The sequence below is a fragment of the Callospermophilus lateralis genome, chromosome 6, assembly GCF_048772815.1.
Source record: "Callospermophilus lateralis isolate mCalLat2 chromosome 6, mCalLat2.hap1, whole genome shotgun sequence".
NCBI classification, from domain to species: Eukaryota; Metazoa; Chordata; class Mammalia; order Rodentia; family Sciuridae; genus Callospermophilus; species Callospermophilus lateralis.
Genome location: NC_135310.1, coordinates 156,340,829 through 156,368,477, shown reverse-complemented (window position 1 = coordinate 156,368,477; position 27,649 = coordinate 156,340,829). Strand labels below are relative to the sequence as shown.

Below are 27,649 nucleotides of genomic sequence, written 5' to 3'. Positions count from 1 at the left end.
TGATTTCCAGATCTCCCTTAATGGCTGTCCTGGAAGGAGTATTTTCTTTCCAGGAGCAGTGGCACACACCTATAATCCCCATGGCTTGGGAGGCTGAGGCAGGAGGATTGAGATCAAAACCAGCCTCAGAAAAGCGAGGTGCTAAGCAACTCGGTGGGACTGTCTCTAAAATACAAAATAGGGCTGGGATGTGGCTCAGGGGCTGAGTCCCCGAGTTCAGTCTCTGGTGCCCGAGGTTTAGAGGGGTATTTGCTACCCTGGCTGTGCTCTGGGGCAGAGCTGCCCACCTCTTGGCCCCCCGAGATCCTGTTTTCTTCCAGTGTGTGGTGCTGGGGCTTGAAGGCCAGGGCTCTCCCACACCCTGGCCCCCTGACTTGGGAATTTAAAGGCCCACTCTCACCTGCCGGTGCTGAGTAAAGTTTTGGTTCCTCCACGTTTCTCTGCCAAGAAGTATTTTTCCCTCTCCAAACGAAAAAATTTGTTTTACAAGGAAGCATTTTTAAAAAAATCCTGTTCCCTTTTTTAAATCACCAAATATAATCTTGCCAAACTCGATCTGTGGGTGGTCATGGTAGGAACCACGTGAGGTCTCCTGGGAGCCAGCAGGGTCTGGAGTACACACAACGAGCCGGCGCTGGACAGTCCGCTGAGGTGTGCTGGCTTGGCTCACTTCACGGGGAGGACCACGTGATGCACTGGCTTGTGTAGTTACACTGTAACCCAGATCTTGGGGCCCAAGAGATGGATATTCGGTATTTAGAAGAGAGTTCAAACCAGTCACACAACCCTTTGCCATTTCTTAGCAAATCCGGAAGCTTGGCCATTCAGCCATTCTTTTTTGTTAATCTGGTATCCAAATACCCCGAGATCGGTTCCTGGTCGTTCATTTGCTTGTTTGTTTGCCTGATGTCTCTCTCCACGCAGGAGAGGCTCAGTGATGTAAGGGGGACTCTATTAAAGGCAGTTCAGGAGTGGAGCCTGTAGGTGAGCCCTGAAGCATCTCAACACCAGGACAGTGTTGGGCCCCTTGTTTGGAAACTGTCCAAGCTGGAAGGCCGGCCTTGGCCAGGTTGCCTCGCTTGTTGACGCAAGCCTCCACCTGTAGGTAGGAGGTCCACCTCCCTGTCTCTGGGCCTCTGGCTCTTCCCCATCAAGACAGGCCAGGTTCCCGATGGGGATGGGACAGACATGCACAGATCCCCTCTGCCATGTACCAAGAGGTCCTCTGTGCAGCCTTCCCAAGTCTCAATTCTCATTTCCAAAATCACTGTAAGAAAGCGTCAGTTTCCTGACAGAAGACAGAGACAGAAGCTGCTTCGGATTGAACACCAGAAGGCAGCTGGTGGGAATTTCTGGGGCTCCAAGTTGATGATTTGAACATTGGGTCGCCTGCCACAGGGTTTCCTTTCAATATGAATAGTTCGAGGGAGAGCTAGTGTCAAATTGCCTTTTTAAAAAACTTTTAATTTGTATACTTAAAAGTATTAATTTCCTCAACTGGAACTATCACATTTTAGCTATAGGATTTTCTTATAGCTTTTAAAAATTCTGATGGCCCAAGACAATCTGTTTTGGTAAGGTAACATTTTTTTTAAGCTAGCATTCAACCAACTTCTCCCCAACCCCCAGCGCTGGGGACTGAATCCAGGGCCTTGTGCATGCTGGGCAACTTCACCACTCAGCTTCTGCCTTTCTTAACATTGCTTGGGAACTCTCAAACTTTCTGCTTTAAAAGATCTTGGAGGATGTTGGGTTAAGAGAAAGAGAAGGATCCAAATTCAAGGCTTGAAAATCTTTGTATGGAGGTCAGAGACCTTACACCTTAGTTCTTCTTCTTGTACATTCTCCTATCAGAGATGAACACCTAAAACCAGGGAAAGATGGAGTAATCAAGGGCCACAGCGTGGCAGGCCTTCCTTTGGTGGCTCAGTCATTCATAGAAGGCTCAAAGCCCAAACCAGCCTGGATGTTTCTCTATGTGAAACACCTGAAAATAGCATTCGAAAGACCCTTGACCTCCAGGTAAGCCAGCCTCTGTAGGCTCCACCTCCTGCTCATTTCTGTTTGGTTTCTAGTCTTACTGTCAGTTATGGGGACAGATGAGACGTGACGATGACTCTCACTAGTGTCTGCTGGGTGATACAGTGCCAGAATTGGGCTCACTCACTCGGGCCCTGACCATGGAGCCGAGACTGAAACCTGGCCTCTTTCTGCAGCATTGTAGACAGGACAAGCTTTAACACTTTGATGGGTCAGTGATCAGGAATGTGGAGTTTCCTATGAAGTTTGGAATTGAGGGTCGTGGGCCATAAAGTGGCATCTACAGGAAGCAGAAGCCCTTCTCTTACCTGTCAAATGATACCAAATGAGGATGTGGAAGTCACACAGGCTAGGGAACAACACATACTTACAGAGAAACAGAAAACCAGGAACATCTGCCCTCTAAGATCCCAACCTCGAGATAGTTATCACAGGTGGCTTTTCTGTTACGCATTTGCATCCATTTATTAAGAGAGTGTTCTTGGCAGGTGAAGTTCCAAATCCAGAAAGCTGGAGTTGGTCACTTAAATGGGAGCAGATGAGCAGAGAAGGTAGCAGGTGCTGCAGGGATAAAGGGTTGCTAGGGCCCCAGAAGCCATTCAGGGTGGAAGAGCCAAAAAAAGATTAAGGATCAAAGATGCTGAACTACAAAGACAGGAGCTGCCTCTGACGGAGGCACTCTCCTGATTAAAACAGTGGTGGGACCCGCACCTCCAGCTTGAGCTTCGTGTTACAGCCACACTGCAACACAAACGCACCCCAGAGCCGCAACACCCCCAGAGTCGGCAACACCCCCAGTGTAGGTGACAGCAGTGCCCAAGACGAGAGCCGCCCCTCTGGCTCAGCGGGGCCACCAATGCTGTCCTGGAAACCGGCCTGTCGGGAAACTGGGTCACGGACAATGCACAGAACCCAAGGGCAGAGGCTTAACTCTTCCTAAGCCTGGCACCGTGGTCCCCCAGTTGTGTTTCCCAGGGTTGGTGGTTGGTGTAGGGTGAGGACGGGGAGCTCGCTGCTGGGAGCATCAGTGGGAGCATCGGCCTCTCCCTGCTGTCGCGGGTTGTCTTCCCAAGCATAGAGGAACCTGCAGCATGCAATACCTAGGAGCCTACTTAGAAGCCTACACTGGCTCATCTTTAGCTGTTGGACAAAGCCCAGGTTCTTTAGCATGCCATCAAAACTCTTAACAGACAATGAACTTAATTCCCATGTGTATTATTGCTACTTATAGCTTTTCATCATAACGATATCTGTGTCCTCTTCCCTCAGCTCCTGGGAATCTGCATTACACCCACTGTCAATTTGCCTATTCTAGGTACTCCATGTAAGTGGATCAAGGCAAGGTAGATTAGGGACCCTGTCTGCAGCCCTACTTCACCTTGACTAGTGGAGCCGCGAGGCTAAGGAACTCCCTTTTATCCTGCCCCTGGGAGTTATGAGAAGTGGGAACTTCCAAGCATTGACATCAAGATCCTGTTTTCCAAACAGCATGCCCACCTATCATGAGGAGCATGTGCAGGGACCCAGGTTTGACTTGGAGGTTTAAGACTCCACATGTACTGCTTCTCGTGCATCTGATGTAGAAGCCGGGAATGGACATTAAGCACAAGTGCACAAGGCATTACGGGCAAGTAACGGGCTCTGCCATCGCCTCTTGGCATAAACCACTCCCAACAATAAAGCCTGACAAAGGCGAACAACTCAGAAGCACATACAGGCCCACACGTCCGCTGAGTCCATAGATGGGTCTTGGTCAGCTTTGCCATCAGGGTGCCGCATATCTTCCTCTAATAAACTCTTAATTGCTTCTCTTTGTCTTGGTGAGTTCTGGTCACCACTCACGTGTCTGCCACCTCCTATCACATGACGGGGGTCATATAATATTTGTCCACGTCTGGCTTTTTTTCACTACAAGTTTTTTCAAGGTTCATTTGGGCTAATGGTGCAAGTGTGCTTAGCACGCAGGAGGTTCTGGGCTCCATCCCCAGCACCAAAACCCAAAAAGCTTTGTGTGCATTATAGCACAATCAGAATTTCACACCTTTTCAGGGCTGAGTGACATCCCATTTTATATATGGACTGCACTTTCTCCGACTGTCCATCAGTGGACAGTTGGGTTCTGTTCGCCTTTGGCCATGCACAGGATACGGCTATGAACATTGATATAGACATCTGAATCTCTAGTTTTAATTCTTTTGGAAAATTGACCTAGGAATGGAATTGGGGGTCTCATGGGAGTTCTAGGTTCAAACTCTGAGGAACCACTATGCCATTATCCAGTGACATCATTTAACATTTTCACTCCAGACTTGAGGGTTCTAATTTCTCCCCATAACTTGACATGTCATTCTCTCTTCCCTTGTAGCCATCCTAACGGGTATGTAAGGTCTCATTGTACTGTTGGTTTGCTTTTCCCTGATGACACTGACGTTGACCATCTTTCCATGTGCTTATTGGCCACTCATATCCCTTTTTTTTTTTTTTTTTTTGGAGAAATACCTATCTAAATCTCCTACCAATTCTTGAATTGGGTCATTTTTTTTTTGAGGTGTATTTATCTACTATATTCTGGATGTCGAGCCCTTTTAAAATGTTATTTGCAAATATGTTCTTTCACTGTATGTCATCTGCATTCTCAAGACTGTCCATCCTTTGCGCCAAAGTCATTGATTCCAATTTATCTTTCATTACCTGTAATTTTGGTGACAAAGTCATGAAATCATTGACAAATCCAATGTTGTAAAGAATTTCTTTCAGGGTTTTCTTCTAAGAGTCTATAATTTTGTTTAGGTTTTTATGTTTGATCCTTTTGGGTTTTTAAGATGGTATCAAGGAAGGTGCAAACTTATTCCTGTGCACATGTATATCCAGTTTTTTTCAGCAGCATTTGTTGGAAGAATCTTTATTGAATTGTTTTGTTGAAAATGAATTGATCGCATATGTGGCATTTGGTTTCCAATTTGCTCTTCTATTTCACTGGTCTATATATCTGTCCATATGACAGTACACCTGTCCTAAGTAGTGTAGCTTCACAGTTGGGAAGTGTAAGTCCTCCAACTTCTTTTTCAAGGTTGCTCTGGTTATTTGGGTCCCTTTGCAATTCCAAATGATCTTGTGTTGAATTTTCCATTTCTAGGAGAAAAAAAGAGATTGCTTTGACATCTGTAGCTCTTTTGGAGTAGTACTAACAGTGGTGCTAGGTCTTCCTCTCCATGAAGATGGGATACCTGCTTATTTTGTAGGTATTACTAAATTTCTTCCAGCAATGATTCTTGGTGTTCAGCATACAAGTCTTACACTTCCTTGATTAGATTTACTCCTAAATATTTAATTAAAACAGCCAAACACTTTTTGGATACTCCTGAAAATGGAATTATTTCTTTTTGGATTATTTATTGCTGGTGAACAGAAACAATGATTGTTGTATTTTGGTCTTGCACAACTGTAACAAATTCACTTAATAGCTCTAGTGAGTTATCAGTTTCTTTGGGATTCTCTAGACACAGACCCATATATGTCATCTACAAATACAGATAATCGTGTCTTCCTAACTTGAAAGCCTTTTACTCCTTCCACTTATCTAAGATGTGAAATAGTAGTGGTGTAAGTATGCATTCTTGTCTTATCCCTGATCTTAGGGGGAAAACTTTTCAGCCTTTCAACATCAAGTATGATGGTAACTTCAGGTCATAAATACTCTCTATTAGGCTGAAAATTGTCCTTTTTATTCCTTGTTTTCTAATCTCTCTTCATCGTGAAAGAGTTGAATTTTGTCAAATGCCTTTTCTGGTCAACTAGATGACCATGTTCCCTCAACCCCCTTTGTTCTATTAGTGATGTATTACATTTATTTTCTTATGTTAACACTTCAATTGCTAGGATAAATCACTCTTGGTCATCATAAATATAAATAATCCTTTTAATATGCATTGGATTCAATTTGCTAATATCTTAATTTTGGCATTTATATACTCATAAGGGATATTGGCTGGTTTCTTCCTTTCTCATACTGTCCTTCTCTGGTTCTGGCATAAGGGCAATGCTAACTTTATATAATGAATTTGAAAGTGTTCATTTCAATTTTTCGAAAGGAAGGATTTGTATTCCTCAACTAGAATTCACTTCTATAGCCATCTGGTCTGGACTTTCCTTTGTTAGGAGTATAATGTGTCTTTCATGCTGCTCAGGGGGGAACCTAGTCTAGGGGAAGAAAGTCTTGTCATGAGGCATTTCCTTAAGAGGATCAAGCCCTGAAAACCAGAATTGTCCCAGGAACCCTCCCACCCCCTAGTTCAATCTTAGGTTCACTTGTCAGATAAATTTACATTATTCCTGGTTATTTCAAACAAACTACTCTGCAAAGGTAAAAATACCAGACGGTATCTTTCCACAGGTGGACCAGGACCTACCTTCAGGGCAAAGAGTATCATCAGTCACTTCAAGTGACCATGAGGGAGACAATACTCAATTTGAAAGCAGGTTGTGGGGTGTGATCGGAATCCCTACTTACGTATATTCTATGTGGATGGTATGCTGTGTGGTTCATAAAGTCAGGCTGGAGTAAACTAACACGTCTTATATCCTTAGATCTACTTAAAAACCATAATTTTATTGTTTATGGATATTGGGGTAAATATAGAAGTCAAAAGGTTAGGCCTTGGAACAAGTCTGGGATAACGTCGTTAGCTATTATGATTAATTAGGCATATTATAAGCAGATTAGATAAAACAGGAGTTAAGATTTCTAGTTCTGCAGGTTTTTCTGGACTCCAGCTTCACCCTTACCTTCCCTGGGGCTCCCCCCCACCTTCCCTGGGGCTCCCCCCCCCACCTTCCCTGGGGCTCCCCCCCACCTTCCCTGGGGCTCCCCCCCACCTTCCCTGGGGCTCCCCCCCACGACCTTCCCTGGGGCTCCCCCCCCACGACCTTCCCTGGGGCTCCCCCCCACACACGACCTTCCCTGGGGCTCCCCCCCACACATGACCTTCCCTGGGGCTCCCCCCCACACATGACCTTCCCTGGGGCTCCCCCCCCCACACGACCTTCCCTGGGGCTCCCCCCCCCACACGACCTTCCCTGGGGCTCCCCCCCCCACGACCTTCCCTGGGGCTCCCCCCCCCCACGACCTTCCCTGGGGCTCCCCCCCCCACCACCACCTTCCCTGGGGCTCCCCCCCCCACCACCTTCCCTGGGGCTCCCCCCCCCACCACCACCTTCCCTGGGGCTCCCCCCCCCACGACCTTCCCTGGGGCTCCCCCCCACGACCTTCCCTGGGGCTCCCCCCCACGACCTTCCCTGGGGCTCCCCCCCACGACCTTCCCTGGGGCTCCCCCCCACCACCTTCCCTGGGGCTCCCCCCCCACCACCTTCCCTGGGGCTCCCCCCCCACCACCTTCCCGGGGGCTCCCCCACCACCACCTTCCCGGGGGCTCCCCCACCACCACCTTCCCGGGGGCTCCCCCCCACCACCTTCCCGGGGGCTCCCCCCCCACCACCTTCCCGGGGGCTCCCCCCCCACCACCTTCCCGGGGGCTCCCCCCCCACCACCTTCCCTGGGACTCCCCCCCACCTCACCTTCCCTGGGGCTTCCCCCCCGCACCTTCCCTGGGGCTCCCCCCGACGTTCCCTGGGGCTCCCCCCACTTCCCTGGTCTCTTACCTCATCAGAACACACAGTGTGTCAGACGTCCTTAGCTGGGAGAGCCACAGAGACCAGATGCACTCCTTGCTTGGACTCCCCACAGTTGGGATGTTTGGCCGCAGAACTCCAAGAAAGGTATTGGGAGGAAATGATTGACAGGAAACTCCTGAAGAATAACATCTGTATCGCCTTTTACCCTCTAGGCAGGGTGGGGGAGGGCATGACTTGGAGGCCTCCCTACTAATCTGGGTCTTTTCATCTTGGGCCATAGAAAGTCCCCTTGATCTTGGCTCACCACCCGTATCTGTGCTCTACACTATTCGTTGATTTGATCTCTTCAGATACAGCTGGAATCCATTTTCTTTGAATTTTTCTTCCTTGACTGTATCTGTTAGATTTGTGCCTCCAGGAACTTTGGATGACTTTCTATGCTATATGGAATTGTGGGTGGTTATGCATTTATCAGAATTTAAAACACCCAACTATAAAACTGGGGTCACCTTTAAATAGCTGAAGTTATCAAGAAATGGGAGGAAATGGTATATCAATGGTCAAAAGAAGAGGGACAATCTTTGGTCATGATCTCACGTCATCTTTCAATGACTCTCATTTTATAGGCAAGGCTCTACCAGTGGCCTGGTAGAATTTAAACCAAAGTTTCGCTGGTGCTCAAAACCACAGCTCCTTTTCCTTAGATATCTGCTTAAAATTCGTATTGGCAACAACCAGAACCTGAATCCAATTGATTCAGATCTTTAACTCCTATATGGTTTCAACACCTTAGAAATCAAATTCAGCGATAAGCCAAGTGTAACTTATCAAAGATGTGCTACGGCCAAGTCAACTTGAAAGTAAGGGGGAAATATTTTGAGAAGTGAGTAGGACCCAAGATTAAGTATGTTGAGCATGGATCTTCTAAATTAGGTTGTAACCCTAGAGCAGATGTTCTCAAACTTCCTTGACTCTTGATATCTCTCGGCCAAAGAAACAACTAGGTGTTCTGTTTATTAAGTAGGTAGGCCCTAAGAACTTACTAAGCACTTGTATGTGTCCTAATATATCATAACTATTTTCTTAGGAAAAAACCTGTATCTTAACGTATTTTTACTTCATATTAAAATGACCACAATTATTAATGGCAAGTGTACATCTCCCAGGCACTGGGCCCCATCTCAGATCTTGGAATATGACAACTGTATTCATTTCTGCTCCACATAGGGTTTTTTTTTTTTTACTGGATATGTGCTTCTTAATCATAGAAGCCATTAAGAATAGTGTCTTACAAAAACATGGCATAAAAAATTGCAAAAAAATGATGTTGAAAACTAGAAACCATTTTGAGCTATTAGCTTACATAGTATCTGATGCTGTTTCTTCAAAAATTTAAAATATCCCAGGGTATTCCTGAGCTCACTGTAGCAACTGGGGTGCCTTTGGGCCCAGGCAAGCCTCTTCATACACACACTTAGATTTGATTTTAAACTGTAAGGTATTCCACAGGATGTTTTGATTTATACAGTGCTTCTGATCTACCATCGGTTTCTAGAGTTGGATGGTTGTGCCAAACTTGAGAATCTCTCTTTCCCTTTTCCTTTGTCTTGGCTCTTCATGACTTTCCTATCTCCTACTTTACCTCATTTAAAAAATACAAGACTTCTTGCAGCTCCATTTCTAGCTTGAATTCTTCCCCCATAACATCTAACGTATAATGAAATTTTCAGCCAGACGTAGAGGCAATACAAGTAGTGTTTTGACTGAAGCATACCTGAAAATCTAATTTTTAGACACGGGTTCTCAGTTGCAAAGCAAAATTTTTACCAAGGAATTCTTTAGAGTCTCAAATTGACTATTTTATGCTTAAAGCAGGGAATAAAAGAAAAAGATTGATAAATGTTTTAAACAAATATTAAAGACCACGCACATTCCCAGAGCAGGGCAACAAGAGTTGAGAGTTGGGCTCCCCAGAACCCAGGAGTCCACGTGGTCAATCCTAGATATACGTGCTGGCAGCTGGTCGCGTTTAGGCCAGATGGGGGATGAGCAGGAAGACGTCCCACTGCACCAGGGCTGGCTTGGGAGTTGGGCTGGGAGCAAGTTCTGCCCCTACAGCTTCCTAGTTTTCTGCCCCCTCTGCAAGTTAACTTTTGAGTTTTAGTGTCTCCCCCCTTGTCCCCCCGCCCCCATTAAATGGGAATAATATCTATCCCAAAGCTGTTTCTTCAGGACCCATCAGCACCAATACAATGCATGTTGTAATGTCTAGTGTGTTTAAAGCCTGGACAGGTAACAGTTATCAATATTAAAATAGAGCTGGCTGGTTGAAGGGGAGGAGCAGAGCAGGTCTGACGGAGAACTGAAGAGGCACTAAGAGAAGACAGAGTGGCCAGGTTCATGTCCTTTGCTGGTGAGGCTGTGCAACTGCTTCAGAAAACCATTTGGCAGTGTCTACTAAAGCTGGACATGCTCAAGTGCTAAGGCCCAGTGGTTCCATTCCTAGATCAGAGTTCAAAATCCAAACACTTAGTTGTTCCAGAACATCATTATAGCAGCACAATCCACGGTAACCAAAAACCTGGAAATGACTCAAATGCAGATACATCAACACAATGTGGCCTTTTAGCCAACAGGCTCTTCAAGGAACGTAGAGGAGCCGCATCTCCTTCAACACATGAAATCATGAAATGTGTGTAGTGTACGATTCCATTTATGCAAATGTCATAAAGAGGTGAAATGTCTCCAGGTAGAAATTGGAGATAAAGGGTAGCAGTCACCTTTTGGGGGTGAAGTTCAAGGTTACGAGGACACAAGGAGCTGTCTGGGGCTGGCTGCAGTACATACTCCTATTTTAAAAATCACTGCAAGTTATGTACATTTTCATGTTTTATGCTAAGTTTAAGAAAAACAAGTGGCCAAAGCGTCGATCTCTTAGTGAGGAGAAAGAAAAGACATTAAAAATAAGACATAAAAACATTTTGGTGCTTAGAGAACATAAAAGGAAACATGAGGCCTAATGACAATCACCCCTACAACCTGCAGGCCAGATGAGGTGCCACCATCCTCTTCTGAATGAGGTCACACTTTAGTGACAATCCTTCCCCCCAGCAAGAGGCATGCTGGTGGGGACTCCGCTCCTGGCATTTACTTAAGGACCCAGGTAGAAAGACTGGTAAACTAAAAACATGTAGCCAGGGGTGATGATGCACGCCTGTAATCCCCCCACCTGAATCTCTTTCTTCACAGATGAGGCAGGAAGATTTCGAGTTCAGAGCCAGCCTCAGCAACTTGCCTGAGGAAGGTTTCACCCTGCCATGGTCGCAGCAGCAGGAAGGGCACGCGGCCCAGTACAGGGCTCTGAAGGTGCCCTAGAGATGGGACTCTTGCTCACATCCCACTGGCTAAAGAAGCCTCAAGGGCTGCCTAAGTTCAGGGTAGACAGGCTGCACTAGGGCAGGTAGGGACAGGTAGCTCCCTGGGGCTACACACCCACCGCTCAACCCATTCAGGTTCTTGTCTCAGGAGAGGTATTTCCACCCTCCTCCCCCACCCCCACCCCTCCAGCAGGAGATGTGCAGACCACTGCCACCACCAACAGTGTGGCTGACCTGGCCAGTAGACCAGGCCCTGATGCAGGACAGTGGCTTTGCTCTCTCTTTGCACCAAGTGCAGACTGGAGTTGCAGCCGGGAAGGGTCCCCGACCCTTGAAACGATCCTTGAGGAGGATCCATGGGGGGGCTAACGCATGGGGCTGGTGAGTGGATGGGTGTGTCATTTCCTTCAGGCAGAAGAGGAAAGCCCAGGGTGGGTGGGGGAGTGAGAAGGGACGCAGGCGTCTGTGGAGTCCTGAGGGAAGGCCTGCTTGGGACACCAGCACCTTCAGTTACGAAGGGAGTCACTAGGTGAAGACTGAGGCATCAGGTGGAAATGAAAATGTGACCTGATTGATCCAAAATATCCAAAAAGGGATGCTGTTTTGGACCAACCCACTCTTTCAAAATCTGTGCTGTTAAGCAGACGGTTCTCACCTCTCAACACCGCCAAGAGTCCCTGAAGTAGCGGGCACTCTCCAGTCTAAAGGGATTCTAGTTCCAAAAATGGGTTTGTATATAAACTTCTCAGGTAACTGAAAAAGCACGAAGAGGAAGATACACTTAAAAATGTTTGTTAGGGATCCAAAATCCTTCCACATGAGGAAAACTAGAGTTGCCCTAGAGTTGGGGTCAGACTCGACGGTCACATTTTTGTTTCCAATCGCGTGCGTGTCTTACCAAAAAACAAAACCAACCCTTTGGCTTTTTTTTTTAATTTGAAAGATGTGCTACACCAGCTGTGATTTGGTTTTGGGTCAAACAGCCAAAGGGCCCAACTCGGTGTGAGACGGGGTGAGCCTCGTCAGAAAGGGGCTGCAGAGGAGGCAGTCCGGCCCCGACAACCGGCTGCCCTTGAGACCCGGCGGGGTGGCTCTCCTGTCCGCTGAGCATCTTAATTTCTTCTTCACAGATGCTCCAGTTAGCTGTGTCCTAAGTGTAGACCTTGACCAAAAACGCCAGAAGCAGAGCCAGCAGCGCCAGGCCCACGGCCACCCGCAGCGCAGGGTCCTGATGGAGCCCCCGCAGAGCGGCTCTGGGACTCGCTGCAGAGGTGGGGGGCATCGAGCTCGCAGCCCCGAGCCTACTTCTGAATTCCTGTAAGAGAAACAGAAGAAGAAATGTTCTTTTTTTTCCCTTTTGCAGGTAGAGCGAGCCCTGTGTGGCACAGTCGAGTAATGGTCTCGGCCAGCTGCTACCTGGCCCCTTCAGCACGGGCACACTTGAACACCCCCGTGGTCCCCAGAGCCACACATGACTGAGACGGTGTTTATGCTGAATCAAGGCACAGGTGATGTAGTCGCCTCAGACGGATCTTTTAGGAATTGACCGTATCCTCTCGGCAAGAGGAGAATGAAATGGCTTCCATGTTTATTTTTTCTTCCTGTCGTTCAGCAAATACATTGCCTAGGACAGACTTGCAGCCAGTCTACAGCAGCAGGAGGGGTCACCGTCACCAGAGGAGGCCCCCTGCCCACAGTCCTCTCCATGGACCCTGGCATACCGTACAAACGACTATCTTCTCCCAGACAAGGAAAAGGTCGGGAAACCACTGAGATCAGGAACTGACTCTGCTGCGGTTTAGGTTTCTGGTGAGGGGGACAGAGAGGGAGGAGTACCTGGAGACTGAGTGGTTCTGCGAGTCCTTTTGTACAAGACTTTCACTTTCTATATCTCCCTTGGAATCCCCGACTTCCCTCAGCCAAAACCTCATGGTGAGAGATGGAGGTAGGGAAGGGGCAGCTGAGAAACACTGCATAAAGGCACACTGAGAGAGCAGGAACTCCACCACCCACGTCCCAAGCCTGCACACCTCTGGCCTGGGTGGGGAAGCAGGACTTTGCCACGCACAGCAGAGAAGCCCTGGATGGTGCTCGAGGAGCAGAGAAGCAACTGGTAAGTGTCCATGGCAGGGGGAGATGATGGCAGAAGGGATGGAGAGAGTGGAACAACAGTTTTTTGATAGAGAATCAATAGGTGAGTGAGTAAGAAGAAGAATAAAATAGGAACTGGGAAAATTAATGTTTACGACCCACTTTCCGAAGGCTAATATTTACATGTGATGGATGTGGGAGAATAATTGCAAAACCAATAAAGCTATTGGCTACCAAACCACTGTTTACCTCTGTTCTCCTCAGGCATCCGGGCAAATACCGTGCAGGTCTCCCTGCACTCGGTCCTTAACAAGGAGCCAACTTCCCGCTGGCAGGAGCTCCGTAGGGCACCCACACTCCCGCCACCTCTAGGAGATAGCACTTGTGAGACCGACTTTTGGACCATATCTGGGAGCTGGGAATGCACTGATGAGTTTCCACTGAGTTGTGAACAGCCCTCACACTGAAAGATTGAAGGTATGTAAACGCCTCAAGAGCCACATGGCTGGAGGGGGGGCCTTGAGCAACGCTGGCTGTCACCTGAGCTTGAAAGGGGGGAATCTTGGGTAACTTTGGGCTCCTGCTGAGCCCCACACCTGCCCATCCTCAGATGGCATTGCACTGGGGAGGGGGGCTGCCTATTGCCCCCAGTGCATACAGCGCGGGGGTCCAAATGCACTGTTGCTGAGGTCCTGCTCCCAGGAGGAACTGTCACGGCACTGGCAGAGGGGAACACCACAGTTCTGCTGCCACCCGTGTGCCCTCTCTGGTCAGAGGACAGGTGCCATCAGGGCAGAGACTCTTGCTGCAGAACTAGCTTCATCGGTGCCCAAGGACATTCCCATTACAATAGGAGACACAGGGAGCTCCTTCCTGCCTGAACTGCTAGAATAAGACCAAACGTGTGACCTGCTGAGAGGGTAAGGAAGACAACTCTATGGTGTCCAGCTAGAAACAAGCCAACACCTCCAGGAGAGAGCTGCCTTCTAAGAAGATGTCACCTATTCTTATGGGGTATGAACTAGGCTTCCAAAGGAATATAACAGTGGATACCCCAAACACTGAAAGAGATGAAATCTTCAAATCCTTTGTCAGGTATTTTAATGGGATAGAAAATAGTTATAGGATTAGAGGAAAATAAATGAGGATCTGAATTAGAAACCTCAGGGAGATGTTGAAAACCTCAACAAAAGACAAGATGAAGTAGAAGAAAAAATATCTGTACTTGAAGGCAAGTAGGGAAAGTTAAGGGCCTAGAAAACTTATTCAATGAAGCAGGAATCTTCCATAATCTAGGAAAAGATATGGACAGACATACAGGACACTAAGAAAACCCCAAATAGACTGGTGAAAATGGATCTGGTCATATTCCAATCAAACTGAAAAATTAAAGACAATGTTCAAGAGAAAAGTGCCAAGGTCATACATAATAAAGGCATCCCCATCAAAACAATAGCAGAGTATCAGGATGTCATTCCCTTACCATCTGGTAAGGTTTCTACTAAGAAAGGAAAGAAAATAACCAAGATTAAAACTGGGAATTGAGGACCATCAGACTAGGCTCTCAAGACACCTGAGGGAGTCCTACATCTGGAGGTGATGGAAAACATGAGAAGAATAGAACGTTACTAATAGTCAGTAAACCACCAGGTGAAAGAGGGACTGGAAATAAAGAATACTGAAAACTAGAAGGAAATGGGCAACCTGAAAAAAGTCCTCATCATAATGACACTGAATGTAAGTGGACTAAATTCTCCCATTGAAAGATAGTGTGAAAGTTAAGTTTCACCCTCTAAGGCTGGGAAGCCATGATCCAAGCAAGTGGAACCCTAAAGTCAGCAGGACCAGCTACAATGACCTCCTTCAAAATAGACTTGAAGGTGAAAACTACAAGAGAAACAAGGTAGCTGTACACTGATGAAGGGATCCACAAGAAGACACAAACCCACATGCACTTAATAGTTTGGTAAAATTGGCTGCTTCAACATTAAGTCTAAAGAGACAGGCTCTGATTAGCATATGGATTTCAATATGCCCCTTTTGTTAATGGGCAGACAACTTGGACAAAACAGACTCAAATGGACTTGATAGACATTTACAGAACATCCCAAGAAAATTCAAAAACACTGAAGTCATATCCTGTACCCCTTTGGATCACAATGAAATGAAACCAGAATCCAACAAATTGTAGGACGTGTACAATGCATGGAGACTAAACTTATTTTTAAGGCATTAAAGAAATTGGAAGATTTTTAACACTTCTCAAAGTGAATGAAAATAGTAACATCGTATACTAAAACTTGTGGATTCTATCTGAAACAATATTTTAAAAAGGACTGGGGATGTAGCTAAGTGATGAAGTGCTTGTCTAACATGTGTAAAGCCCTGGGCTCAATTCCTGGTACTTTTAAATAATCAAGGAAATCGTATCCTGTTTTCCTTCTCATCACAATGAAATGAAACCGGAATCTAACAAGTCCCAAATTAAACAACAAAGATCTGAGCAGAACTACAGACTTTAAATATCAATGAAACAAAGATTTTTGTCTTTGAAAAGATAAACAAAACGGACAAGCATTTAATTATAACAATCGAGAAAAAGACCCAAATAAAGATGAAAAGGGAGACATTTAAAATGATAACAGAAATACAAGCGATCCCAGACAAATGAGAAGCCACATGCCATTTATGTCAAAATGCATTCTACTGTCATGTATGACTAATTGGAACAAATACAAAAGATCATTAGGACTTATTACAAAAAACTATGACAAATTAGAAAAGTGTCCAGAAACTTGTTCATTTCTCTACAACAGGACACCTGCATGAATCAACACTGAGACAGGATCAGTAGTAAAATCTCTATAAAGAAAAGTCCAGGACTGATGGCTTTACTGCTGAATTTTCTAAACTCAAAGACGAGCACAAATGCTTCTGAAAGGAGTTCGTTATACAAGGCCAGCATAGGACACGCCAACAAAACGACAGAGCAAAAGTTTCCACCCAAACACCAGCAAGTAAAAGTAAACCATGCACCCAGAGGCTCACTCACCAGGGTCAACGGTATGTATGACCTTGGCACTTTTCTCTTGAACATTGTCACGGACTGGACAAGGTAATACTGCTTAAATGTCCACACCACCTACCACAACCTCCAGCTCAAATACAATCCCATAAAAACACCTTCTTCACAGGATGAAGGAAAAAATCGTACAGTTCATATGGAAACACAAAAGGGCCTGAATAGCTAAAGCTGGAGACATCGCCATTCCTGACTTCTAGATGGAGTCACAGTGACCCAAACAGCATGGCATTGGCATATAAAAGGACACAGAGCAACGGAACAGAACATAGATCACCCAGCAAAGGCCCAGACTGGAGAAGGAGGTGAAGCTGGAAAAACCGAACATGTACCTACAGGAGCCTCGACTTGAGGCTCACCCAGCCTTCTGTAGAGCAGACTGACCCAGGGTGGACCCACGTCCAGACGCTTTGAAACTAGAAGAAAATACAGGGGAAACGTGAAGAGACGGGCACAGGCACTGACTTCTGGATGAGACCCCAAAGCACAAGAAAAAAACATGATGAATGGGATTACTTCAAACAATCTTATGCATAAAAACAAAATAGTGAAGAGAACCTATGAAATAGGGGGGGAAATTGCCAGCTATTCATCTGGTAAGGTTAACATCCAGAACATATAAAGAACTCAAAATACTTAAATAGTAAAATTAAAAATGGGCAAATGATCTGAATAGACACTTCCCAAAACAATAAATACAAATATAGAGAAAAAATGCTCTATCAGTACCACCAGGGAAATGCAAACCAAAATCATGTCATCTACTAGTACGATGGCTATTGTAAGTAGCAATAGCAAGTGCTGGCCAGCATGTGGACAGGCCAGACACTGTTGGTGGAAATGTGAATTAGTATAGTCATAATGGAAAATAGGGAGATTGCTCAAGTGAAAAATGGAACTACTATGATTCAGCTATCCCACTTCTGAGTATATATCCAAAGAAAATGAAACCGACACACCAACAAGCACTTACACACCCATGTTCACTGTGGCACTATTCACAACAGCCAAGATAGGAATTGGCCTTGGAGAGCTGCGGTGAATGGATAAGGAAACTCTGGTTACGTACAAAATGGAGTATTAACTGGCCATAAAGAATGAAATCCTTTACTACATCATTTGCAGTAAACGGGTGGAAGTGGAAGTCACTGCATTAACTGAAATAAGCCAGACATGGCCAAGCACCGCACATTCTCTCATGGGGAAGCCAAAACGATGCTGATCTGAAGAGAATGAGCACTAGAGATGTGGGGTGGAGGGGAGGGATCTGCGAGTGCTCCATGCCTGTATGGAGTGTATCAAAACCCAGCTTTAAAGCAGAGCTGCTCGCTTATCTCCGAGTTCTTGGTCCTCAGTGTTCAGGTCTGAACAACTGATCCGGTGGAGAAAACGAGGCCGTGTGATCCCATGAGGAGTGCAGCCACCACGGACGTGCCAGAGCTCCTGGTGGCACACGTGACCTGTGCTGTGTTTGGGGCCCTATTCCACATGCCTCATGAGTGGCTGCCCTGAGAGATTGGGAAACTACAATTAGAAAGTGAATGGTCTAAGGGGAGATCTGAGAGGCCAAGGAGGACGAGAGCCGCGGCGGGCACTGGCCGCACAGGCACGCAGCCACACTCGCGCTATGTCATTTAGAGATTTCACAAATGCCCTCCCTTAGGACTGAATCCAGATTTGGTAAGTCCTTCAGGATTCCCTCTAAGGAAAAAAACAGAAATGAAAAATTATGGGGCCTTTTTAGAGCGACTGTACCTAAAGTAAGAGGGCCTGAACCTTCAGCTCCACGAGGTTTGGGAAGGACCCAGCCCTGTTCCCAGTTCAGAACGCTGGACCTTGGTTCTGGGTCTTCAACTGAAGAAACTGCCACTCATGCTGGGTAGGGCCAGCCCAGGGGTCAGGCTGCAGGCGGGGCTGGGCGAGTCTCAGTGTTAAGCATTTGGCAGGATTTACAACGCATTCTGCTCCACAAACCTGCAGTCAGGTAATGGGCCTCTTGGCCCCTCCTAATATCCTGGGACTTTCTATGACAGTTTTATAAAATTTCTTCTTTGACTTCTTCTAACTCATTTGCCATAAAATTTTGCTCAAAATGTAAATCGCCCACTAAGCTGCCAGAGTAGGTTATCTGTCCTCACGTTCACCTTAGTCACTCTTCTCTGGGCATTACCTTTTTTCTTTTGCTCAATCTCAACGTTTTAGAACCTAACTGACCTGCCAAGGTATTCGATGCCGAGCCTCTCTCCTGTGCCTGGTGGGCAAATCTGTATCCTAGAATCATGCAGATGAAGCAGCCCCGACCTGCCACCCCTGCAAGATCAAGGCAGGTGTGACAACCAGCAGGGAGGGACAGGCCCCTCCTGTGCTACTTCCATTATTCCCACTTCTTCCTGAACCAAGATTTTGACTAAAGGAGTCTGACGCCGATTTAGTACAAGACTGAAAGTTTCTCAGATGACAGCCAGCTTTGTTACTAAACAAAAACTAATGTAGAAAAGTGGGCATGAAGGTATTGAAACATGTAAATGCACAACCATGGCAGATTTTAGTCAGAAGCAGGGGTTTTGAACAGAAAACAATGTAGCACTGATAGAATAAAAGTTAACACAATGCACAGGGTGACAAATGCTATTTACTGACTTCAGAGGAAAACATACTGTGACCAATGGTCCCTAAAAGGAAAGAGGAAGCTAAACCTTCTGGACATGATCAACATTACCATTTCCTCAAATTCAGGAAATTCTATTGCTTATTAAGGTGTCTACTTTAAGTTCTTAAAAAGCTACATCTCAAACACTATCTACATTTTTTCAAAACAAACTTGAAACAAGGCCTTTGTTCAAAGAGATCGATGTATTTATCCGGTTTTAACAGATGAAGGGAGCAGTTGGTTTTCAGTGGGTCCCTTATTGTAGTCGGATTTTAAAGCAGAGCTTATCAAGCACTATCATAGCAGAAGCAAGCCTGTACATCAAAATATAAAGATCTGTTAGCTTCAGAAATCCTACCAGAGATGAGGCATTTGCAACGATACCAATAGTCTTGTTCCCTCCCTCTGGAGCAGTTACACAATGTACCACTGGAGAAAGAAGTGGTGCCTTTACCTGGAGCACATTTAATGCCGTGAGGGGGACACAGGACCAACTCTGAGGGCCATTAAGTGCTTGAACTCCTGGGCTTCAATGCCAGGTTGTTCTGAAGGTTCCTATACAAATTATTTTTTCTCTATTTCCTCATTGGTGCCTCACAGGGTTGTTGGTGCCATAGGGTCCTGAGCACTTCCTGTGAAGGAGCACACCAACCTCTCGCCTAAGATGCTGCTGGAACCGGAGGTTCATCCTGAAGGGCTGCAGTTACCGTCATGGACAGGAGTGTGCCTGGAAGACGAGCTCAGAGCCTCCGAGGGCACCCGGCTGGTGAGGTCCTGTCTTGAACACTGTCCTGGAGGAGGAAGCTACACAGTCTCCCTCTTGCTCCCTGGGCTGTGAGCAGGACTGCGGAGGAAGCCTTCTGGGAAAGTTCTTGATAACTCAGACCATCAGCTTGGACATGACCTGTTCAGGAAAGCCTGCCTCAACCGCCTGCCCGTCCTGTGCTCGGGCCTTAGAGCTGTGTGTCCACAGCGGTGGGCTGTGCCTTCCTCTGCACTGATGTCCAGGACGGTGCCAGCTGAAGGGGTTCTGGCATTACTACTGTTCCTCCGTACTATATAATCTCATTTTATACAGGTACAAATATTCTCTTCATGTGAAATGCCACTCTTCTGCTGGCTGTCTTATTAGATTATCAGTGATGTATGACTGTCGCTTCAACCTAACACTATGTGGTGTAAACACAGCAGCATTGAGGCAAAGCTTGTGGTGGAGAAGTGACAAGGTATACTAGCATCTGCTGCTGCTGAAAATCACCATGAGTCTAGGGCTCTGAACAACACAAACTTGTTACAATTCTGTGGTCAGAAGTTGTAAAATCAAGGTTGGCGGGGATGTGCGCATCCACTGGCAGATGGCCCTTCCCTCTTTCAAAGCCATAGCAGCAGGCTTTTTATTGTGACCTGTACATCAGAACCATCGTCACGAGATCCTGAATCACTTCTCCTCCATTAGGTAACATGTTGGCCACTTCCAAAGCCCAACACATGGACAACTTGGGAAGAAGGTCACTACTGTGACCATCTCTAGAGCCACCAGTGGTCCTACAGGCTCAACCCACCAGGATGCAAAATCAATCCTATCTGCACAAGAGGACGCCCTCTAACAGAGGGGCACTGCCAGGGAGTGTAGCGGGCGGGCAACAGGCTCCTGGAGAGGAGGGTGGGGAGCGTGCAGGCTCAGCATTCTCTCTCTACTGAGCTAACAGACCTGCTGACCCAGCTGCTTACAGAGAAAATGGGCCTCCCAGATTTGTCCTGCTCCCAGAACTTCCAGCCCCAAGCCAGGCCTGCAGAGAGGGCAATCAATGCTGCTGAAAGGTTGTTAGCCTTTCTACTTATTCTGCTGCAGGAGATATTTGTGCTCTTTTCTTGGACTACATGGGTTTGCAGCCCCAGTGGAAGGAAGTCATGCCATTCAGAGAATGCTGCAGTTCCTCCAAATTCTCATAGAAATATTTATAAACTAATACGCCTGTAGTTCTGCAGCCTCTTTCCTCTTCAGCAGGAAAGGTAGAGGACTGGTTCCTTGTGGTATTTTTTTTTTTTAAAACCACCCTAGGTAGAAGGAATGTGCCCTATATGCGTTCTTTCCTCTAATCTCCAAAGTACCCCAGGAGTCGGGGGGGTTAGCCCTGTGAAGTCACTTGCCCGACTCACAGGAGGTGGACTGAGAAGCTGGGTTTTAGTCATCCTGGGCACAGCCCCACACCAGAGATGAATCTGCAGTCCAACATGAATCAAACACCAGGCACTGCGTGGTCACTAAAGTGACCCTCAGGATTGAGAGCTTGGGGAGGCCATGGCCATTTGTTTCCCCACAAAAGGTCATTCCAGGAAAGCCAGCCTTGGGTGACGCAGATGCACCTCAGCTGCATCGACACTGTCTAAATGGGACCTGTGCATGGCCGAGTTTTCTCTGAACACACTCATGGGCGCGCACGCACACATACTTGTCATGCTCCTGTTAGAACACACTGAGAACGTGCTTAAATGAGGAACAGTGGCTCTGGGTCTGCTCAAACAGGAGCTCTGCAAGGGAGCTGCCACCTGTCTTCCCATCTTGCAGGGGAGCTTCTACATGAGTTCTGCTGTCCCCGACACCTGCAGGTGTTGCCAGGGGCCCTGCAAGTGCACAGCACGTGCCAGCTCCCATCCTCGGATTGTGAGACACCCTATCCCTATGCTTCATGTCACCACCACATACCAGGACCCACAGGGGATTCAGGGTGCCAAGCTTGCTTTCTTTCTCCATTATTCTTCTAGGCACCCAAGCATCTTACTAGAGGTTGGAATGCACAACTTATATCCAAGTCAAAGGTGTTGGTATTTTATAGTTCTTGAGCTCTGTTTAATAAATGTTACTTGCATAGCCCATCAGCATTATAGGCACCCTGGAATATAAGAGGATCAACAAAATTGAGTTTGCAATTAATTAGGCCTTTTCACTTACAATTTGTCAGTCTCACAAGAGCACATCGTCAGCCTTTCTGTCACAGTTGAACATACACACAAGAAAATCACCCTGTTAATGTCTAGGATGGGTTTCTTTTGATAGGAAAGTAAATAAGGGCTTTACTTATACAGCTGAACATAAGCTATCTACTGTATGATCAAATGAATTTCAGATTATATTCTGAATAACTTTGCCTCGACATCCACCAAAGGACCAGATCTGATATGGCCTCTGCCCAATCATTACTTTCCATAAGATTCCATCTGCCTTGTGATATGAAAACGCACTATCTCTGGGCTTATTTTAAAGGGTTCAAAACCTCCTCTGTTTTCCTCAGGGCTTGCTCAGACACTGAAGAGTTCGAAGAGCAGCTGCTGAGGTTTGATTGCTCTGGTCAAGATAAACAAGGCTTTGTACCAGTACCCACCACACCAGGGCTCTGCAGAGCACCTCCTTCACCAAGCATGTGAGCAAGGTGAGGATGCGATCTTAAAACACACTCTGTGCTGCAATAAACTAGCAAAGGACAATAACGTGTTCTACCTCACGTGAACTGCAGTATTGGTCCCTGGCACTAAGGAGCCAACAGAGGTGGCTGCTTAATGCTCTTGAAGACCGGAGTTTTCCCTCCCATGTTGGCACTGAACCCAGGGGTGCTTCACTGCTGAACCGCCAGGCTGTCCTGGAACCCACAAGCCTCCTGCGTTGCTGGGATTACAGGTATGCCACCACACCCTGATAATGTTTTTAATTGGACACAGTCTTATTTTTATGTGGTTCTAAGGACCGAACCCAGTGCCTCACACGTGCAAGGCAAGCGCTCTGCCACAGGCCCTAATAATGTTAACACTTTGTTAGCACCAAATGTTTATGCAAGTGAACTTGGACTATTCCTATTTTTGGCATGGTATATTTACCTAAACAAGGGAGGGGGCACAGGGAAAGTATCAGATCTAGCATTAATAACAGTATAAAAACCTTTGCCAACAGTGGTGCATTACCATTTGTTTGTACATAACTTCTCTAGATCCACAAAAGCTGCGAGGTGTGTGTATTGGCAGCTTGGCGTCTCAGCTGGGGATACGTTTACTTCTTCCTTGCCAAAGAGAAGGCATAGAGATTTCCCTTAAAATTGTCTCTAAGTTGCTTATTTATTGGGTCAAAGTTTGGAATTACTCTAGAAAATGTCATGAGAATCTCAAAACCTCAGCCGCAAGAGTGCGGGCAAGTATGTGTATACAGTCTCATTCGAAGGCTCAGCTGGGCAGGACCCGATTCTAGACTCACTTATGGGGGCTTCTGCATAGGGCATGAACAACATGGCAGCCCCCAGATCAAATAAGCAGAACCCTAAGTTTAGCCCATAGTCGAAGGCAGGGTATTACTGAGGGTTTGAATACTGGACCTTGACATGGTGCCGGGGATGAGCATGGGCCCAGAGGTGCTGCCGGGAGAAGTGGGCAGGTAAAGCTATGTGTGATGCAGTTTTTCAATGATCTCTTAAACCACACCGGAAGCGGATAATGAGGGTGTTGATAAGCATAACAATCGGGTACACTGAATTTAATCAATTCAACTCAAAATAATTAGTCCTAAGAGTTTCCTTCCACCTAGGTAACCAGGAGAGAGCACAGTGGCAGATGTTTGGTTTGATTTAAATGAAAAAGCTGCGTGTGATACGAGCTGTTACTGTAATGCCACCCTCTCCTAAGTTCCAAGTATCATTTTCAATGATACTAGAAATATGGTTTTAGCATCAATGAGCTCCAGGAACTGCATAAAGTGAATAAAGGAGACAGCAGGTGCTTTTTTTTTTTTTGTCTCAGAGTCTTGTAATTGAGGAGCTAACATGTAAAAATGTTCCCTGCAGATCATCATGATAGGTAAATGCTGATAAGCCAGTTAAGAAAAATTACATACTATAATTCACTGAATTCAACCATTGGAAGAAAGCTCACATCTCTGAAGTTCCTTTATGCATTTTTCCAAAAATCGATTCCAAGCTATGCCCACTCGCCCTAATTTCCATTTTGAATACAGATACTTTTAACGATATTTCATTTCAAGTGACTTATGTTTATCAAAGTGGTAGGCAGCCTTGAAGATGGCCCCCTATATTCAAACCCTCAGGTAATACCCTGCCTTCGACTATGGGATAAACTTGGGTTTCTGCTTACTTGATCCGGGGCCTGCCATGTTGTTCATGCCCTATGCAGAAGCCCCAATTAATGAGTCTAGAATCAGGTCCTGCCCAGCTGAGCCTTGGAATGAGACTGTATTCCCAGCAGCTCCTTACCTACAGCCTCACCAGACCTCTCAGATACTGTGTGTGGTTTTATGCTGCTAAATGGAGATAATTCGTTACATGGCAAAAGATGCCAAGAACAGGGCTAGAAACCAATTCACACACGTGGAAACTTAATTCATAACAGAGGCATTGCAGACCAGAAGGAGAAGTAGACTTTGGATACAATGTTCTGCAACAATTGGTGTACATGCCTAAAGCAATGAGATTTAACTCCAGGTATTTAAGCCGCAAAATGTATTCTAAAAAAGTCCTAACGGGAGGTTACGACAAGCCTCAAACAGAAACAACTGCTTTGTAAACGGCTGACTTTAGAGTACACACAGGAAGACAGTCCAGACAAAAGAGCACCTTAACCTCCTCCTTACAGAGGGGAGCCACGCTGCCCCGCCAAAGAAAGTAGGGAGGCCCAGCAGCCCTGGTCATAGCATGAGACTGGTCCTCCCAGGCTTCCCGTCCGGTTTAAGGAGCTGGCTGGTCTAAGAACCACTGCTCTGCTCCAAAGGAGGTCACACGGGCACCCCTCAACCCAGAAGCCAAGCCAGTGCAGGGCCAGCAGCTGACCTGCTGGTGTGCACCTCACAGGCCCCTGGCTGTCCTGTAGCCTCAGGACAAGGGTTGCCATAACCACAAGCCCAATCCCAATTGCACAGATGAGAACGTATTCCTTGAAGTTCAGAGCCTTAAGACTGTAGCTACTACTGTAAAGAGCCCCATGGTCACCTGCAGCTGTACCACAGGCTCTGGGCACATGCTATCAGGACCCTGGCTACCAATGCACAAAACATGACACCACCTGCACTTGTCCAGCAGAAACTCAACATCTCTCTCCAGCCCCTGACCTTCGGACTGAAACTGCTGGTGCAAAAAGCCCAGCATTACTCAGATGGTGCCTCGGAACCTGGAGAAGACCCCATCTGGGTTCTGTAACTCCAGCAAAGTGGTAACCACCGTTGTTAAACCTACTGCCTCCCCGGAACCTAGGGAAGGTCCATCCCATTCTCTACCTCTCCCACATTCATTCTGGGTGACTTAGGGAAGAATCCCCTTCCCATCCTCTGGCACTGGGACATGGCTGCAGCAGCCACCATCCTTGGTGTCACCTGTGCGGGACAGTCTTCATGTCCTGCATCACTGACACTGGGCTCCAGGCCCATCCGTGCCTGACATTACAAAGCGGCATAAGTACAATCATGATTCGCTGCAGGCCACACGACAGAGGCACTCAGGGACACCACGGGCATTGGCCTCAGCCAGGGAACTCACCCAGGCTACACGTTGAAGTCCATCTATGACCAAAGGACTTACCCACCTAGTACCTAAGTTTCCATCTAAACAAAAAACATCTTCCTGTGAAATAAACTCCATAAAAATGAAAGGACAACTGTTATACCAGACATCAATGTAAAGGTAGAAGAAATTTGAAATATAACTTCTAAAGGAACACAATAAGCATCCAGATTATTCATACCAGTTTGAAGAATATCTTTGAAATTCCTGATAAAATAATGATCCTAAGGAAACTAAGTAGGATGCAAGAATATGAATGAGAAATTCACCCAAAAAATAGAAATCATAAAAGAATCAATCTAAAAGGGTAGAGCTAGAACTTCTAATTGACAGCATGTACAATAGTCTAGAATGACCACACTGGCCTCTGCAGGGCGTAGACACCGGAGCCTAGCCTCTGGTGCAGGACCCCGCTTCTGACCAGTGCACTCCCGTGAGAGCTCACAATAGCCCATTCGGGATCCAAGATTTCAGTAGGCAGGTTCACCCCTCCCCCGGTGGGGCCAGACACTGCCTAACCCTTGGTACAGGATCACCCCTTCCTACCAGTAGACTATAATGGGAGGTCAAGCCCAGTGGCCTACATCCACCCACTGCAGATTTACACAGGTCCCAGGATGCAGTAGCATTCACTGAGGGACAGCAGCAGGGTCTGGAAGCCCAACATCAAGGTGAGCTACAGACAATCTGCACAGGTACTACAAGAATAGAGGGAGGAAACTAATATCTTAGAGAACATGGAAAAAAAAAAGGAGGAAAGTGCCCCAAACCACCAGGACACTGTAATTACAGAACCCATGGACAGCGGAGTTGATGATATGTCAAAGGAGGAGTTCAGAAGGTTCATAACTAAAATAATCTGTGAATTAACGAATGACCTAAATGAGCAAATACAGGCAAAAATCGATCATTCCAACAAGGAGATGAGAGACAAATACAGGTAGAAAAAGCTTACTTCAAGAGAGATAGAGACCCTGAAAAAAAAAAAAAACCCAAAACAGTATCCTTGAAATGAAGGAAACAATAAATCAAAAAACTGAAGAACTACAGCCTATGAAGGTTTGGTTGGCATTAACCTCCGTAGGATCAGAAGGGCCGACCAGTTGTCTCAGCGGGATCGTTCAGTGCCGAGTCACAGCAGTTTGTCTGCGAGAAGCAGGCGAACGGGAGCTTGAATTCAGCTTTCATAGGCAGTGGCCACAGGATTGAAACGGGGTTTGGGAGAGACAGTCAGGACCCACCTGTTGCATTGGTCACCCGGCAAAGGGAACGAACTGTCGCCATTTGCATGGGATACCACCATGGCAGAGAAGTGACATCACCGGAATGCAGTGGAGGAGATAACTTCATTGAAACCAGCGGTGACAGGTGTGTAACCCCCTAGCCCTCCCTCTCCACACAGCGGGGAAACCTTAAGGGCCCCTCCCAGCTCTCCCGTGAAAGCAATAGCCAGATGGAGGGAAGCAGGAGTGGCACGGGACAGCAGCGTGGAACTCCCGGCTACCGCTCCCACCAGTGCTGACAACTGAGGTCTCTCCCACCAGCTACCGGGGGCGTGGCTAGCAAAATTCACTGAGGGTTCTGAGCCCCAAGCTCTACAAACTTAGGGTCTGAGGGAGGCAAACGGGGTCCTGGGAGCAGCAGACCTGGCGTGTAGCCAGTGTTGTGGTGACTATCACTGGTGAGCGGGGCCTGGCTTGAGGAAAAGTGGGGAAGTGACTAGACACAAGAGAAGGCCCTAGGCACTCAGGACTGGAGACCCGCCCAGTCGGGGAGGAGGAGCTGCTGCACAGGGATTGGTTCCTGCATATTGAGAGGGGAAGCTTGGCCCAGTGGGCACAGCTCCACCTACTGGAAGAGAAGTTGATCAAACTCTAAGACTGCATTAATTAATTTTTTTAAAAAATTTGGGGTTTTTTATTTTTTAAAAATTTTTTTCTATTTTTTTCTTTTCAATTTTCTTATTCCCCCTTCCTTGAATTCTACCTGCTTACTCTCATTCTCTTTAGTGACTTCTTCTCTTCCCTTCTAATATCTTTCCTCCCAAGCATCAAATAAATTTATAGGAGTAAACAGTAACTCAGCAGTCAAACAGAACAAGAAGTAACATGAGCAGCATGAAAAAGCAAGGAAGAGAAGGAGTACAAACAATGCAGGACAGCCTAAATATTCAGGAGGACCTAGAGGCATCAGAAAAATGGTCAAATACAGAACTCAAGGAATACCT

The 27,649-nt window shown here is 46.6% G+C and overlaps 1 protein-coding gene across 4 annotated transcripts in view; it reads right to left on the bottom strand.

Annotated features, from left to right (window-relative positions):
* Positions 1-11,977: 11,977 nt before the first annotated feature.
* The window catches only part of Cdkal1 (CDKAL1 threonylcarbamoyladenosine tRNA methylthiotransferase), a 560,072-nt gene continuing 544,400 nt past the window's right edge, over positions 11,978-27,649 (bottom strand). For all 4 annotated transcript variants that reach the window (XM_076857924.1, XM_076857925.1, XM_076857926.1 and 1 more), the window contains one exon: positions 11,978-12,363. In XM_076857924.1, coding sequence (XP_076714039.1) covers positions 12,199-12,363 — 165 coding nt within the window. In that variant the 3' untranslated portion in view covers positions 11,978-12,198. The remainder of the gene's footprint in view (positions 12,364-27,649) is intronic.